The 17652-nt window shown below is 39.1% G+C and overlaps 1 protein-coding gene across 2 annotated transcripts in view; it reads left to right on the top strand.

The window, feature by feature from the left end:
• The window catches only part of LOC126412329 (uncharacterized), a 45325-nt gene that overhangs the window by 5104 nt on the left and 22569 nt on the right, over nt 1–17652 (top strand). For both annotated transcript variants that reach the window (XM_050081853.1, XM_050081852.1), the window contains exons 3-4: nt 9138–9347; nt 11999–12152. In XM_050081853.1, coding sequence (XP_049937810.1) covers nt 9138–9347; nt 11999–12152 — 364 coding nt within the window. The remainder of the gene's footprint in view (nt 1–9137; nt 9348–11998; nt 12153–17652) is intronic.

The following is a 17652-nucleotide window of genomic DNA, read 5'->3' as shown; positions in this document are numbered from 1 at the left end:
ACAGTCCATGATTAGCTTGCATACAGTTCTGTTCTCCAAAGGTACGTTCTCCCAATTTGCCTTCTCAAGCTAGGGTCTATGATGGACACTACCATTGATTTCTTTTGACCTTCAATGTCCGCTTTACTTGTTATAGTCTGCTCTTTGCCATCTTTGTATCATCCGTAATGGGTTATTTTGCCTACAAGGTAGCAAAATTCTTTCACTTCATCTACTTTGTGGTCCCCAATTTTGATGTTACGTTTATTCCTAAACTCTTTCTGCTACTCTTCATTACTTTTGTTGTTATACAGTTCATCCATCCGTTACATGTGCTCATGAGGTTGTTCATTCCATTCAACAGTTCTTGCAATTCTTTCTCAATTTCATTGAGAACAGCAGCATTGGCAACAAATTCTTGTCATCAATATTCTTTCATGTTGAATTTTAATTCTTTCCCTGAACGTTTCTTTTAACCTGTTGTTGGTTATATAGATGCAACAGCACTGTCAGAGGACTGCATCCGTGTCTAATACCCTTCCTGACCCAAATATTTCTTTGCTGGGCGTCCATTCGTATTTTTCCTTATTGCTTCTTGAATGTTTTTGAATGCAAGTACTTTGAAAACATCCACTGCTGTTCTTTTTGCAGTTGTCATCCACTGTTTTCATGTAATACTTTAAACAAAGTATTTTATGTAATTATATGCAAAATGCAGTCAGCTTTCTGTATACTGTCAACGTAAAATGTTCTATATGAACATTGGAGGGCCATCATTGAGTAGAAGTGTCTGATATGACACTCCTTTATTTCTTTCCCGAAAATCTGTGGGTTTTCAGTTCCCCGTCTGATGTCTGCTTTGGCAGAGAAACAGTCTACATGGAACTTTTTTTTGTATTTGACGATTAAGTGCAGTTTCAAATGCTGAAATTTATTTGCAGAATTCATACAAAATACACTCATTATAATCCACTGTTATCTTTAGGGATTTCATAGGGATGAACTAACTTCATCCCTATGAAAGACTAACTTAGTTCATCCCTATGAAATCCCCAAACCACCTTCCCTACCCTCTGGCTCCTACCCTTGTAACCGTCCCCGGTGTAAAACCTGTCCCCTGCACCCTCCCACCACCACCTACTCCAGTCCTGTAACCCGGAAGGTGTACACGATCAAAGGCAGAGCCACGTGTGAAAGCACCCACGTGATCTACCAACTGACCTGCCTACACTGTGATGCATTCTATGTGGGAATGACCAGCAACAAACTGTCCATTTGCATGAATGGACACAGGCAGACAGTGTTTGTTGGTAATGAGGATCACCCTGTGGCTAAACATGCCTTAGTGCACGGCCAGCACATCTTGGCGCAGTGTTACACCGTCCGGGTTATGTGGATACTTCCCACTAACACCAACCTATCCGACCTCCGGAGATGGGAACTTGCTCTTCAATATATCCTCTCTTCCCGTTATCCACCAGGCCTCAATCTCTGCGGATTTCAAGTTGCCACCACTCATACCTCACCTGTCATTCAACAACATCTTTGCCTCTGCACTTCTGCCTCGACTGACATCTCTGCCCAAACTCTTTGTCTTTAAATATGTCTGCTTGTGTGTGTGTGTGTGTGTGTGTGTGTGTGTGTGTGTGTGTGTGCGCGCGCGCGCGCGCTCCCGGGATTGGAATGACTCCTTACCCTCTCCCTTAAAACCCACTTCCTTTCGTCTTCCCCTCTCCTTCCCTCTTTCCTGATGATGAGGCAACAGTTTGTTGCGAAAGCTTGAATGTTGTGTGTTTGTTTGTTTGTGTTTGTTTGTGTGTTTATCGACCTGCCAGCGCTTTCGTTCGGTAAGTCACCTCATCTTTGTTTCTATATATAATTTTTCCCACGTGGAATGTTTCCCTCTATTATATTGATATCATTAATTTGAATCCAACAATTATATTTGTTATTGTCACTGTTGCATTTCGAAATCTTTTGTCGTCTTATTTTCCTCTTTCTGTTTGTGCCAGTAGTTTCACTTTGTATTCACCTTCTCCTTTTTACCGTAATCTGCTATACTATTTTATCCCGCCTATATATACTAAATAATACGTAACCCACTTCCAAACCATAACCAAAAAAAATTTTTTGCCGATTTCAGCACTACTGCCGCTATAATGTCCACCGTTTCTAGTTCACAAACAGCTCCTTTCACCTTTTAAACAACCATTTCGGCCAGTTCTAATAACTTTCGCTTTATTTCCATTTCCGTTTTTCCCTGGTCTTTAAATATGTCTGCTTGTGTCTGTATGTGTGGATGGATATGTGCGTGTGTGCGAGTGTATACCTGTCCTTTTTTCCCCCTAAGGTAAGTCTTTCCGCTCCCGGGATTGGAATGACTCCTTACCCTCTCCCTTAAAACCCACTTCCTTTCGTCTTCCCCTCTCCTTCCCTCTTTCCTGATGAGGCAACAGTTTGTTGCGAAAGCTTGAATTTTGTGTGTTTCTTTGTGTGTCTATCGACCTGCCAGCACTTTCGTTCGGTAAGTCACCTCATCTTTGTTTTTATATATAATTTTTCCCACGTGGAATGTTTCCCCTCTAGTATACACAGCATTGTCAGATCGAAATCGCAATCAAGCCCGTAACCAAAGGTAGAGTTATCAGTGAAGTGCAACACTTAAAACCAAAAGTACATTTGTTACTGATGCCAGTGTACAGCTGTAAAAGAACTTACATCCTGGAGGTGAGTACTGCTATTTATACAAACTTCAAATGTTTGAGAATGTACAAATATTACAAACACGAGATATTTCAGAAACCTTTCACAACTGATGAATACTCGGAATCAAAGAATTTCTGATGATTGAGTTTGAACTGGCAACCCACAGCATGCCATTAACAACTAAGCCACACTGCATGCTTTGTTTCCCGAGATGATAAACTGTTTCAGCAGTTTTCATTGCATCTGGCTACAGAAATCTAGATCTTGTAAATGGTCCGCTGTATGGCAGTTCTAATGGACTCTCACATTCGGATCATGTTGTGAATATCCTCTTGACTATGACAAGGATTGGGAATAGTCCCTCCCATCAAAGCTTCATGATTATCGAGTGGGTCGTCAGTTTCCTTAACCTCCTATTGCCAGATGTGCCTCTCCATTGTAGTAGGGCTTCACAAGGAGGCATGGATTGTGTGTCTGTGCTTTTGTTTTCCTGACAATCCATGACTTCATATGTGACAGCTGACGTGTGATGGATACAATACGACCCACAGTAGCATTTCAGTAACTTTTCCAATAGTGCCATTTTCGACACAGATGTAAAAAAATGGTATAATTTTTCGGGCTGTATATTAATGACGAGTGCTTGGCATTACGATGCTCTGTCTGTCTTCTGAGCATCCAGAGCCTGTATGCAAGCCAGCTGCTTTGCTTCTGTTGTCTTGGTGATGAGGTGATTCATGTAGACATCTTGAGTATAGACCAGTTCAAAATGAGAACAGTGGAACTCTTGTCATTTCAGCCTCGCAGCTGTGGAGTGGAAAGAACAGTGAGAAGCTAAAAATGTCTAGCTTTGCATTCTTTTCCGGGAACATCACAGTTCGCAGTATTGTATCCCAATCTCTGTTTGACATCAATATATAAAAAGAGCATATCGACTAATGGCTTATTAAAGCACTCTTTGAGGCACTTAATTTGTGGAGTGGATGGTACACAGTTGTTATCCTGTGGGAGATGTCACAATGTGGAATTATCTCAGATACTAGTCTCGACTGGAGAACTTTCCCATGATCAGAGATCATCACTCAGGTTGTTCCATGCTTCAAAATAATGTCACCTGTAAGGAACTATGTACAATTTCTGGAGCTTTGGCAGTTTGCACAGCTTTGTTGACAGGATAGTGGAAGTGAGCTAGTTAGTGCACACTATTGTCCATTGATTCCCATTTGCCAACTTTAAGAACCTCACCAAAAGGTCGATATCAGTTTGAAGGAGTGTCACTGCTGCAAGTGGGATTGGTACCAGATGCATTGGAGCATATGCCTCCTTTGTTGGCGTTCTATACAATGGCTCACATATTTTCTGACAGATCATTAGACCCCTGCCCAGTGATGATTGTCTAGGGTCTCCAGAAATCCTAGGTGACCAGATGGCAAACTGTGCTGGCCGCAGATGAGACGGGATGATGAGCATCATTTCTGCCCCATTGGGTAATGGATCCTATAAGACAATGTTCTGTTTATTGATTGGAATACTTCTTTGACTGGTTCCTCATTCTTCAAGGCTTCTATGGTTTTCAGAAATGCTGGTCTTCCCTCTGCTTATTAAACATCAATGCCATTTTTACGAAGTGTATGTTTTTAACACTACACTGTTCCACGATCTCTCACAAGAAACACTCACTGCAGTAACAAAAACTTATGGTACATTATTGGACCCAGTTATATCTCATAATAATTGCACCATACATGTTTCAAAGTCCACTTAATGTACAGTCTCATTTACGCAAGGGTTTATCTTGCCATCAGATGAGTATAGTTTAGAGTCATTATCACACTTGCCATCTAGTGATGTTTTGTATATCTTGTAGCAGTGCTGTCCAGCCCCCCACCCTCCCCCCCAAAGACATCTAACCAAGAATATAGCAAACTGTGAAATACACAAAATATACAATTAAACTTTAAAAATAAAAATCTTGTGGGATATAATGTTTTAAAAATTAGATTTGGATTCCACAAACAAAGATACATACTAATTGATGTCACATCCCGGATGCAGAATGACTGTTAAGTAGGTTATGGTTGGAAAAAGAGGCTAACTAAACAGCTAATTCAGTGTAGAATCTGATAGGGATTCAGTTGGGCCCTAGAGCTTTGTTCCATTTTAGCCATTTCAGCTGTTCAACACCACGGACACCAGTATCTATATCAATTTTCTTTACAGTGGTGGGTGAATTAAATTGGGGCAATACTGCTGAGACAAGAACATTTAAGAACAGAGTTTAGATTTTTTTTTTTTTTTTTTTTTTTTTTGCTGTCCACAATTTCAGTTACTGCCGTGTGTGTGTGTGTGTGTGTGTGTGTAGACATTAACTTTGGTACCACTAATAACCACCAGTGCAAAAGTTAGGGGAAGTTTACGAAGGACCAATGTAAAGTTATACCGACACTAACATCCCGCTCCTGACACCAATTATAAAATATTACATGGTTTGGGGATGGAGAGAGAAACTTATGACACCAATGTTAATGTATAAAATGGGGGAAGAAGGTCGTTAAATATGCCTTGTGGCAGCAGTGTGCAGGAGGTCGAGCCGTCAGGATTTGATAGTGGGCGTTCAGGGCTGCCGTTAAATTACATAACAGGAAATTAATTACAATAAAGGGGATATACAGAGTACAAAGGGCGCGCCTAGGAACGGAAGTTAGGTTTAGGCCACTCTGAGGTCGAAAAATTAATTAAAATGAGAAACGGAAGGCAAGCGGTTCATGTTAACTTATGTTGGTGACCGGTCGTGAAAAGCAGAGCCAGAGGCTCTGCCTTCCAAAAAGACGTCTGTTCTGCTCGAGGTCTGGATTAAAAGAGGGAGAAGCAACTGTGTTCTGCACCACGGAACACCCCAGCATCGCCGCACGCGATCGTTAACTCGTGCACGCTATTGGTGACAACTAACGGCATGAATTTGTTAGCAGTTTCAGCAGAGGGCCCAGGGCGTTTTCTGTCAGCAGCTTTAACTGGACAGAACCGACTTGGTTTTGAAAGGCAAGCGACTGGTGTCACATAGACACTGTGTGAATTACTCTGGGAGAAAACTTGTAAAGATTCCACTGGGCCTTTGAAATAAATTTTTTAAACTAATTCCCTAAAATATTCCTTCACTGCCTGCCATCCTGTACACCAGAATTTCTTTGGGTTTTATGAGAGATCCTTTGTAATATGCTTGTAGCAGTGGTTGTTCAAGGCCTCACACATTGCCCCCTTGACAGCCAAATTTGTTCCATTGAGCGTCTACCTACCTATAGCTCTATGCTTTCTTTTATACTTGTCGTGCAGAACTCTTAGTTTCTTTAGAAGTTTTTACAGCGACTGTGAATCATGGAAGGTTGCTAACATCATTCCCGCCATTGATACTGAGTCTCATACAGACAATTTTGCATGCAGTTTCAATTTCTGTCTCGGTGGGTTTGACTTTTTTCTAATCTGATGTGACAATTAAACCACTTCCATTTACCATTAGTACTCTGCCTAAATTATCCCCAACAATTTCACTGCTGTCAATTTCAGGTTTTTATCAGCTTTCTGTTCCAGATATTATGTGAACACCACAGCCTTTTAGGGGCACTACCAAATTTGTCTGTTTATTATGAATGATATTGCAGTTAATCACTAGCATTTTAACACTCTTGCTTCTGGAGGGTACTTTTTAGAACTTTTCCAGGTCTCCTACAGCTTTCATTATTTGGATTTGATGGAGAGCTTTAAAAAACCGTATGCCTTTCGTACACCCCACACTGCGTGGATAGCAGCCTTTGATATGTAGTACACACCTTACAAATTTAAGGAGGCCCTACATTTCTACATTTCTTAATATTATGGCACAAGTGCAGGAATTCATGGCCTGCTTGCATGAGTTTAGATATAGTTAACAACTTTATGTGAAGTTCTGTAATTTGTCTGACACATGTGATTTTATTTGGGCACAAAGGAAATATTAGTAGTTGGCTTACATATGTAAATATAAGTAAATAGATGAAGAAATTGCATGGCTTCTGCATGTTTCTAGTTTTGTGACAACTTTTGTGTTATGTACGTCAAAGATGAACGCTGCAGTCTCATTGTATCTCACAAAAACGATGTAAAATGTATAGCTTGTCAATTAACATTTCTTTAGGAAATGGTGAGGAAAGCAGAGATCATGTGCAGTTGCTGTTTAAGTAAGTGTAACGGATCTGCTTCTCATGGTCAGTTTAATGGCCTGTTTTTCTCAGCTACTGTTGTAAAAATTTAATTGAATTTAGTGAAGAAGATTTGAATCTAATGCCTGTCTTGCTGCTGTGTCATGGAACTGAATATCGTATGTGTTGCTTAGTTAGTGTGTAATAATTCTCCAAAAATTACTAGTTTGAACTTTCTTCAGTCTGATGCCTCGAATGCTCATACTTTATCCTTAATAGATCCCATATTTCACTCATTTTTCTGCCGTATCGTAAAACAGAGCACCAGTTCCTCCCGCATTGGGATGAATCTTACAACACAGTTGAAGCCAATTTCCTCTGTCGTATTTCTTCATAAGCAGAGTCCAACTTGATTGTGTGTCAAGAAATCAAAATAACTGAGATTAATAGACTATGTTTGGAGCTGGTTCTACAGCAACAGTAATAAAGTGCTTTTGATGATAGCAAATTATATCATCAAAGAGAGAGAATCCCTTATTTGAGCTTCTTTAAGTTTCAAAGTAATTGTAATGCGTAATTATGTTTTCTTCTTCCTGAAATTTGAATAATCATCAGCTGTGAGTTATCGCTTCAGTTTAGTAGTGAGTATCCTGAGTCTTAAACATTTCCTTTTTGTGTTGTTATTAATTTTCATTTTTAAAATTGCCCACTTTTTGTGTGCTGTATACTAAAACTGGGGTTATTTCGTAATTCATTAACACTTTTCAATGCTGAATGTTTCTTTTCATGATAACTGCATGTGACATTGTGGGATTATAAGCTTGTCCAGGATTGTAATTTATTGGTAAGTCACATTTTTATACTGATTTATTGTATTTTTAACTCCTGATTCCATGAAGTAACCATATAGCAGAGAGATGCTGAGTCACAATACACACAACAAAAGACTGTCAAACAAGTAAGCTATCAGCGAGAAAGGTCTTCATCAGAATATCTCTCTCTCTCTCTCTCTCTCTCTCTCTCTCTCTCTCACACACACACACACACACACACACACACACACACACACACACACACACACCACAATCTCTGGCTGCCAAGGCCAGACTGAGAGCAGTAGCGCATGATGGGAGAAGTGACCTGGGTGTTGGGGGTAAGGAGGAGGCTGGGGTGGGGAGGGGGGGGGAGGGATAAGCAGAGTAAGGGTGTGGGACGGTCAAGTGCTGTATGTGGGAACATACAGGGACGACGTGGAGAGACGATAGGGGAGCTAAGTGTAGTCGGGGAGTGAGACAGAGGGGTGGGGGTGGTGGGGGGTGCAATGGAATAAGAGAGAAGTAAACATACTGGGGTTGCCTTGGTGGAATACAGGCCTGTGTAGTTCTAGAATGGGACCAGGGAAAGGAATAACTAATGAAGGTTGAGGTTATGGGAACGTAAGCGACACTGCAGGGAGAGTTCCCATCTGCACAATTAAGGTAAGCCGTTGTTGGTGGGAAGGATCCAGATGGCACAAGTTGTTATTTCTTGTTATTTGGAGCATCAAATCAAGCTTAATTATTTGTTCATTCTTCATGTGAGTTGATGCTTAATTATTCGATCTTCGTGTAGACTGATAACTAACTTAACTAACATAGAACCTCTACATTATCCTATCATGAATGAAAATTGCTTTCATGAGTACTATAATGGAACATCCATCATACACTGTTGTATTAAATTACAGGAATGAGGACGGAGAAATAAATAGGAAAGCACAGAATTGAAAATTCATTAATTTTCGATTCTATGCTATTTCATATATCCCAACTTGAATTGAAGTCTCCGGGCATGTGTAATAGATCAAGGAATACATTAAAAAAGTTAAGCAGCTGTCAGAATCTGTTTTAATAAACTAATATTAATCTTGTGTAAAGGATTCGTGGTTAGTTAAGCTGAGTGTAACATAGTGAAATTAAGAGAAATCACTACAGTTGAAAAAAAGAGGCTGCAGTCTCCTGGGTTATATTAAATAACTGGTGTCTTTTTCCAATTTTTAACTTAATATCTGAGTGAGCACAGTGATTTTTATTGTGAGCACAGTAATTTTTTTTTAGGATTTAAGAGTTATCTTTATAGCATTAGAAAAACTGAAAACAAAAGATATTATTTAAAGATGATAGTGCAATCAACTAGAAAGGAAGACAATGCAGAGACAGTAGAAAGATATGTTACTTAACATAAATAGATAAAACTGATTTGTGTGGTGTACTCACAATTCTCTCTTTTTTTAAAAAACAGGCACAACAGCATAAAGAGAAAGGAAATGATTGTGTGAAGGAAAAGAAATACATTGAAGCAGTATTGCATTACACAAATGCAATAAAGTTGGATCCATCTGACCACACCTTTTACAGTAATAGATCTTTAGCTTTCCTCAAACAACAACAGTATCCCCTAGCAATGGAGGATGCGAGACAGGCTATAAAATTGAAACCTGATTGGCCCAAAGTATGTAAGTTTCACTTATTCATTCTAGAACTTAAGTCTGTATGTTATTGTGCTTATGTTTCTATTACAGAATTTTCTTTGACTAACAAGGAACCTGCTGAGTGTCAGGTCGCAAAAGGCCAATGATATTTATAGCATTCGACACCCCACCTTTTGTCTACACGTAACCACAATATTGCCTGTTAATGGCAACAAGGGGTGGGACTGGAGGTATCTAATGGTAAGCACAACATGAGGCTGCAGAGAGTAGTTGAAATACTTAGTCGACAAGTAACTCTCAAAAGTGCGACAGTGCTAGTGGTGTTAATACAAAGCAAAGCAGAGCAATGGTAGTGATAAACAAAATAAATATTGTATTATTTGTACAACAATGGTTACTGAAGTAGACATTTCATCAGAAAGGAACCCAAGGAATTTTCAGAGTGAGAAAGCAGTGGCAGATGAAATATTATTTTTTGTGTGGGATGAGTCAGTGGGGTAAGTGGTCATACACACTTGATTGTACAGACTACATAGTTGAGTAGAATGACGATTTGTATTTAACGAGTGAAAGGGAAAGTGATATTGAAACAGGTTTCGATTCATGTAGTTAATCATCCTTGTCGGATGGGCAGCCACAAATCCAGTCTTCAGTTAAATATGGATGTTTGAGGGAGGACAAGGTGAACTTATTACAAAAACTTGTTTGCGCATTTCCGGGAGGCTCGATGCAATGTATAGGATGTGCGTGATAGTGACGTACTACGTAATGCACAACAAATTGTGCACCACGTAGATTACTGTGATTTCAAGGGAACTGTGGATGGTAGCACAACTAATTAAGATCGTGAAATTTCAAACAAAGCGTAAACTTGATGAACTGCGAAATCAGCTCAAAAATTTGTAGACCAGATGAACAAACTTACCCCCATCGTTTAGTAAGGAATTTGTTTTCAACTCTGACCAATCAGGATTTGAAGGGGAAATGCATGTGAAAGGAACCATGGAAATTTGAGATGAGAGTTGTATCAAAACCAAACAACATAAATGCCGTAATGAATTCATATAAAGTTACGCTGTTAGTCTGGATGGCAAACTGGCTGGAAAGTCATTTACTGTGATGAGAGTAATTGGAGGCGCTCTGCCCCTCTAAGATTCTTTCTCTATGCGTGATCTGGCAAGGGCCATAGGGAATATTTACATCACAGCAAGCAATAGTGGAAAAATGGGAGTAAGAGAGCAATGATTACAGTATGAACACGCCTTTGGCTGGTAGCTGGTCAAAATAACTTGCGTCTGCTGAATTCGTGGTCTATGTACAAAAATCATACTCCTTTAGAGCAAACTATCCCTCCTAATGTGTAAGACATTCCAGTTCGCACCACCTGGAACCGCTGGACAAATTCCGGCTCTGGATTTTTGTTTTTTTCCATGACTTTAAAACATATTATTGCACTATCTGCAGCTACACCATAAAAGATAGCCAGTTTCACTTTAAGCTCCACACACTGTTTTGTATTCTGTTGCATGCCATCACATTCCAGCAGTTGTCATCACCCTATTACAACAGTACCATTCTATAGGCATAGGCATTCTTTAAGAGTGGAAACTAGCCGAACGTCCTGCATGGTTTGTAGCTCTGAAGGAGTTTGCCTCTTGGTGGTGTTCCAAACCATTTTTATCATTGTGGCATGCTATTTTTTCATTCAGTGTTCATGGTGCAAGTTAATGGCTTGTTTTGAACATTTCCTGAATGTATACAATTTCCATTTTGTGAAAGTAATATGTGAACAGTTTATCATGGCATTTGCCCACGGCTATAAACAAATAACTCTGCCTGAGGGAGAGGAACGGTGCAGGGGAATAAGCCCCATCTCTATCAAAGGACTGCCATGCTACATCCACATTCTGTGCTTCCACAAAAGCAGAACTGGCGTAACACTCATAGAGATCGCTGATACCTTTTCTTGTGATGAGAGTTGCATTCAAATCCCTTTATGCACCAAGATTAGTATCTTCATTCATTTCAAAATAAGGAAAAAAGCAAGTAATCCATGACACAAAGCAAATTGGAATACACAAAGCATTTTGTAGTGGCTGCAGTGCAATTGTTTGCTGCAGCTGGCAGTGGTAGTTTAGACCCGACCTCTACTGATACGTTATCCAACATAGTTCAAAACACTCCCCACTTAAAGTGCCACAATATAGTGTCCACATAATAAATACATCTCGTAGAAGGTTGATCTCTGCGTCTCCCGGTCAGTCATTGTCTGTCACTCCCCTGACGCGCAAGTTGAGTCATAAGCAACTAATATTTTTCCTGTCGTAATTGTTAACATTACACTTGAAAATGATTCTTACTAAAGATTGAACTTGCTATCTCACACTCAAGAGGTTCTTAGTTTGGCAAGCATTTTAATGTTCATGGGCCAGTTCATCTGTAGCAGAGAGTACGCATTTAAAGAAAAAGAAGCAGTACATATGTTTTGTAGAGACAGAATGGAAATTCCATAGATTTCTTCATTGCTGGTAGAAATATTATTACAGATGAGAAATGCGCTCTCTCTCTCTCTCTCTCTCTCTCTCGTGCGTGTGTGCGTGCATCCAACACAGAGTGACTGTGTTATGACACATGGAAAATTGTTGTTATAATATTGCATTTACTTCCGCAGGGTTACTTCCGTAAAGGTGAAATTGAACTTGCCACAGGACACTATACAGAAGCACTATTGTCTTATGGGTGTGCTTTAAGACTACAACCCCATGATAAAAGCATTTTGGATGCAATCAGTAAAACAACAGAAATGAGACAGAAAGAGAGGCAAGGTATGTATGATCAACATTTTGTTATTTGTTTAACATAGCTACTTTCCCAGGTGCTCCTCCCAATCCACTGCTCTACATCATTGTGCACTACACACACTCACTGGCTTCAGTACCCACATGTCACATTCTTATCCCTCATAACTGCTGCCTCAACCTCCTTCAGGTCTACCCTGTACACCTGCTGCCTCCCTCAAGGATATCGGCCTACTTTCCCCAACTTCTTATCCCAGTTCCCACCTCTTTTCTCACTCCACCCATTCTACTTGACACAACCCAGTCTACCTGCTGAACAGCAGTTCCAGCATTGTGGGATCAGCCAGCACGAAATAACAACACATGATGTGCATATGTACACATTCACCAGAACTTCCATTATCACATTTAGAGCCAAACCTAATTATAAAAAATCATGTCGCTTAACTGTGCCTTGCTTGAATATTGTACTAGCATTACAAGAGTTTTTTTAAAAATAGATTTGTGATTGAATGAGTGAGTGTGTACAAGGAAATCCTGTGTCAACAGCAGAAAACAAATGTAGGTGTGATGTTGAAAGTTAACAATATTAAAATTACAGGGAGACAAAGTGGCTGGACAGTACTTACCTTCAGGATGTGAAATTCTAAGTACTGTTGTTAGATGTATTTAAAAGTTGAAAAAAAAACTTGCACCTAACTTTTATAACTATAATAAGTTCCTTCATGTGGGAAGAAAATGGGCTGAGTGATACAGGATGGGAAGGAGGGCCAGGTCACTTAGAACGTAGGTTGAGAGAGACCTCCCTGTTGGGTTAAGGGTAAACAAAGATGAAGTGGGAGGTGTTAAATATTGGTCTGGGGATCTTAGGGCTACCATGTTAGTTTGTTACTATTCTTAAATAGAATTTTGTTTTTGTACATTCTTCTTTACTCTTTACTGTTTGCTGGTGTTTCTCCGGTCTTGGTCACTGGCAGCTCATTGATTACCTTCTCAGAAACAGTAGGTGTAGATTTTGCTGGGGTATACTTGGGATGTTTTCAGATATTATGAACAAGCTGTGGGTGTCAATCATTGAGGGAATAAGGTCTAGTAGTGGAAATTTTCCATGTGTGGAGACACTATTCATACCATGTAGCACAATGAACAGCCCTTACTAGTAACCAGCACACTGCAGCATGGCCTATTATCCATTTCATGATGATTGACTTGTGACCTTAAGCTTATATTTTGGTTACATTGCATGACGAACGTCAGTCTGTCGGATTATGCTGGAACCGTGGAAATGTCTACTTTTATTTCACGTAGGAGTATTATATTTTAGTTGAAAAGGAAGCGATGTACATGGTAATAGTTAAGAGAAAATGTCCTTTTTCAAGCATTTTTTAGTGTCAACTTCGAAGAGCTCCAAAATTACGTTAAGTTTCCTTCATAAAGTGTAAAGATACAACTGTCTCTACCTACAGGCTTTCTAATTAGTCATTTTGTCATAATAATGGCAGATGCAGGTTATTGTAATTAATCCAATGGCGATGTGTGGGCAAGACAAAAAGTATAAATGCTAAGTTTGTTGTTGCTTTTGAAAGCTGTTAAGTTTGTCTGCACATAAATCTACATACCAGGTGTACCAGTATGAAATGAGCGTTAAGATACAAATATGTCAATAGGGAACATTTGTTATGAATGAGCCTTAATATTTTTTTTTTTTTGTTTGGTTGGTATGGCATCTGTCAAAGATATTTAGTATACATCCAGTCATGGAACAAACATAATATGTTTTCATCGTGTTAACAGTGTCGAATTTTGAACCAGAAAGTGATGATTTGCGGAAAGCATTAATTTTTTGTTTTCATTTGAAAAAAAAGTGGTGCAGAGTCGCATCGAATGCTTATCGAGGCATATGGTGATCATGCTCTATCAGAAGCAACAAGCAAAAGATGGTTTTAACGGTTTAGAAATAATGATTTTGATGTAAGAAATGAAGAACGTGGAAGACCACCAAAAATGTTCGAAGGCGCCGAATTGCAAGCAATATTGGATGAAGATGATACTTTGAGTCAGAAGCAAATGGAAGCAATGCTAAATGTTGCACAACAAACAATTTCTGACCGTTTGAAAGCTATGGGAAAGATCTAAAAGTGTGGAAAATGGGTGCCACATAAATTGAATTAAAGGCAGATGGAAAACCGAAAAACCATTTGTCAAATTTTGCTTCAAAGACATGATAGAAAAATCTGAAATGCTGCTGGCGATGAAAAATGGATTTATTTTAAGAATCCTAAATGGCAAAAATCATGGGTTAATCTGGGACAACCATCAACATCGACTGCAAAACCAGATCGATTCGGCAAGAAGACAATGCTCTGTGTTTGGTGTGATCAGAAAGGTGTGGTGTATCATGAGCTTCTAAAACCCAGTGAAACTGTGAATACTAATCACTACAGACAACAAATGATAAATTTCAACTATGCATTGATCGAAAAAGACCAGAATGGGCCAGAAGACATGGCAAAGTAATTTTTTTGCACAACAATGCACCTTCACACAAAGCAAAACTGGTTCAGGATACAATCAAAACACTTGTCTGGGAGCTGCTACCCCACCCGTTGTATTCACCAGACTTGGCCCCTTCCGACTACCATTTGTTTTCATCAATGGGACACGCATTGGCTGAGGAACACTTCGATTCCTACGAAGAAGTCGAAAATTGGGTGTCTGATTAGTTTTCTTCAAAAGACGAACATTTCTATTGGTGTGGTGCCCACAAATTGCCAGAAAGGTGGTCAAAATGTATAGAAAGCAATGGTCAGTACTTTGAATAAAATGTTTTTACTTTTCAATTCAAAATTAGTGTTTCGTTTTCACAACAGGGGGAAAAAACGCTCATTTCATACTGGTACACCTGGTAAAGCAGTACTACCACGTGTTTAATTTATTTGCATTTTCATCTTTATGCACCTTGTGCTCATGTACACAATGTTGCCGAACCTGTGAACAGCATTTTCAGTTCATTGTTGCAGTGTTTACATTGGATCATTCAATCACATAGGAAATAACTGTGCTGCGGTTCATTGTCGTGTACTCGTGAGATAGCCTTCATGATATAATAAATTCCCTTAATACTTGGGTGAAACAATGCATCGTTTAGAGTTATGAAAAGACTATGGTATTCCTGCAGGTGCTTGCTTGCGGCCGAAAAAGAGGGTGCAAGCAGTTGCTAATCACAGTGAGCAAGCTAACTTCTGAACATCTCTGTATTAATGAAAATACAGTGAAGCGAATCTCGAAAGTATATAGAGAAACTTCATGTTTTATATCATCAATAAGAGTTCTGCCAGGCAACAGCAATTTGCTTTGGATGAGTTCAAATAGGGAGTTTTAGGAAGAAAAATACATGACTTCTGTGTGGAAAAGAAGTTTCCAACAGTAGCAGCCATTCTGGATAAGTTGAAGACTGAACTTTATAATTTCCCTGGTGTGAGTGGAACAACTCTAGGGTTTTCTGTTTGTAAATTGGGCTTCAGATAAAGTTCAACAAAAAACACTGCTGATAGAAAACAAGAGAGTAGCAGGGAAAAGAGAATAGCTCTTGTGAGAAATAAGAAGTGTGAAACACTGGATGGACTACTTATTACAATGATGGGGGTTGATGTCAGGTCACAAGAATACATTTTGGGAAATGTATTGTGCCCAGTGGGCAGGGAAATTACACTTCCATGGCTACCTTTGGTGACCTGCAAAGTCATTCCCATTGAACTTAGTTGAGCTTTTGTCAAAAACATGGTAGTAAAGGAAAACAAGAGTTTTAAGATAAACGATACTAAACAGTTGTATCACTCGGCCTTCAAAAGTGTTCCCCAAAGTGTCCAGAGGAATTTAACGTAAGCTCAATTGTAGCATCTTGTGTTAGATATGATAGCAATTAAATGACTAATTGAAAAATAATGAAAAATCTGCCTGCAAATAGAGAAAGATTTCTTTGGACTGTGCAAAGGAAATTTTTCTCCTAATTATGGTCTGGTTTCTATGACTCCTCAAAGTTGACACTCATCAAAAAATGCTCGAAAAAGCATGGTTTCTAGCATTTGCTGCCACCTTTTCACCTAAAATCTAATATTCATATATCAAAGAAAAGTAGACATCGCCACAATTCCTACAGTGTGGGATGCTTCAGTGTTCTCCATGCAATGTAACTATGATATGAACTCAGCTGGAGGTAGATTGTTATGAAATGGATAATAAGGATGGAGTTTGAAGTGGGCTTCTCATGTCTTGAGGCATCATTCACATGTCACAGCACGGGCTGCCGCAGTTATTCCATTTCTTCTGACTGCATCTACGTGACACTGCGGGCATGTGATTGTTTTCTTCCAGTGTTTGTGCATCTCAGATAAGCTCTACATATGTGCTGAATACGGGTCATGTGTGAAATGTTTTAAAAAAGCCACGACAGTTGCCAGAAGTCTCTGCGTGTATGCCAAGGCTTTATTGTTACTAATGGTATGGTAAGCAAATCAACAACAAACTGTTCCCATCTAGGAAAACAAGATGCAGGGATTTGTGTTATATGATAGTAGTACCATTGAAGCCTGACATGGTCAGAGGGAAGAGATGGAGGTTTTAATGTGATATATTAAATAAATTTTTTAAAAGAAAAGCTTTTAAAGCTTAGACCACAATCTTCCTATCACAATTAAAGTTCGTTAACTAGTTTTCGTTGCTTTCTGCAACCGTCTTCAGACTGTTCAAAATATGAAAAAGCGATGAATAAGCATTGGAAAGGACTGGTAGCTGTCGTAATGCAACAACAGGCTTTCATAAATACCAAAACAGTAACAGCACACCGTTGAAAATGCCACAGAAAGGAAGTGAGGTTGTAGATAGTAATTTCATAGGTTGACATTGGTATAGGAAATTGTCCAGTTGTAGGAGTAGAGGCTGAATCAAAAGCTCATTACTTGCAGTAGTACAATAGGTATTATTGTGGGAGCGGTAGATGCAATGGTTCCAAAAACTGTCACGTGTTGTGACTTACATAACAATGATCCTGTGTGGCATACAAAGTAGTCATCTTTATATAAAAAATGTACAAATTGAAGAATACTAAGAACTTTCCACGCCACCAGTGTGACAAAACATTTCAAAATGAGGATGAATAACAGTGTGTTGGCCACTAGAATGTGCTGTACTATGTGGTATGAATAAAATCACATTTAGAATTGAAAACAAATTTTTGTGTACATACTTTCATTAGAATATTTGTTGCTGGCCCTTGTGTGGAAGTTTACCAGCACTTTCTATAATTGTTCAAAGGCATACTGTATACAACCACTTTCATACAAGTTACTAAGACACCTTTCTTCTCATTTAGAGGAATAGAGTAATGATAAAAAGTTCTGTTCATCATGTTTTTAATGTCTTCATACTGAGTAATAATATACAAACTGTAGACAGATATACAGGGTGCCCCAATCAAACCTCCCTGATTTCAAGGACCCAGGAGAGAAAAACCACAGTAGATAAGACA

The sequence above is a fragment of the Schistocerca serialis genome, chromosome 7 (genome assembly GCF_023864345.2).
Source record: "Schistocerca serialis cubense isolate TAMUIC-IGC-003099 chromosome 7, iqSchSeri2.2, whole genome shotgun sequence".
NCBI lineage: Eukaryota > Metazoa > Arthropoda > Insecta > Orthoptera > Acrididae > Schistocerca > Schistocerca serialis.
The sequence above is the reverse complement of the archived record's forward strand: the minus strand, read 5'-3'. Positions and strand labels throughout refer to the sequence as shown.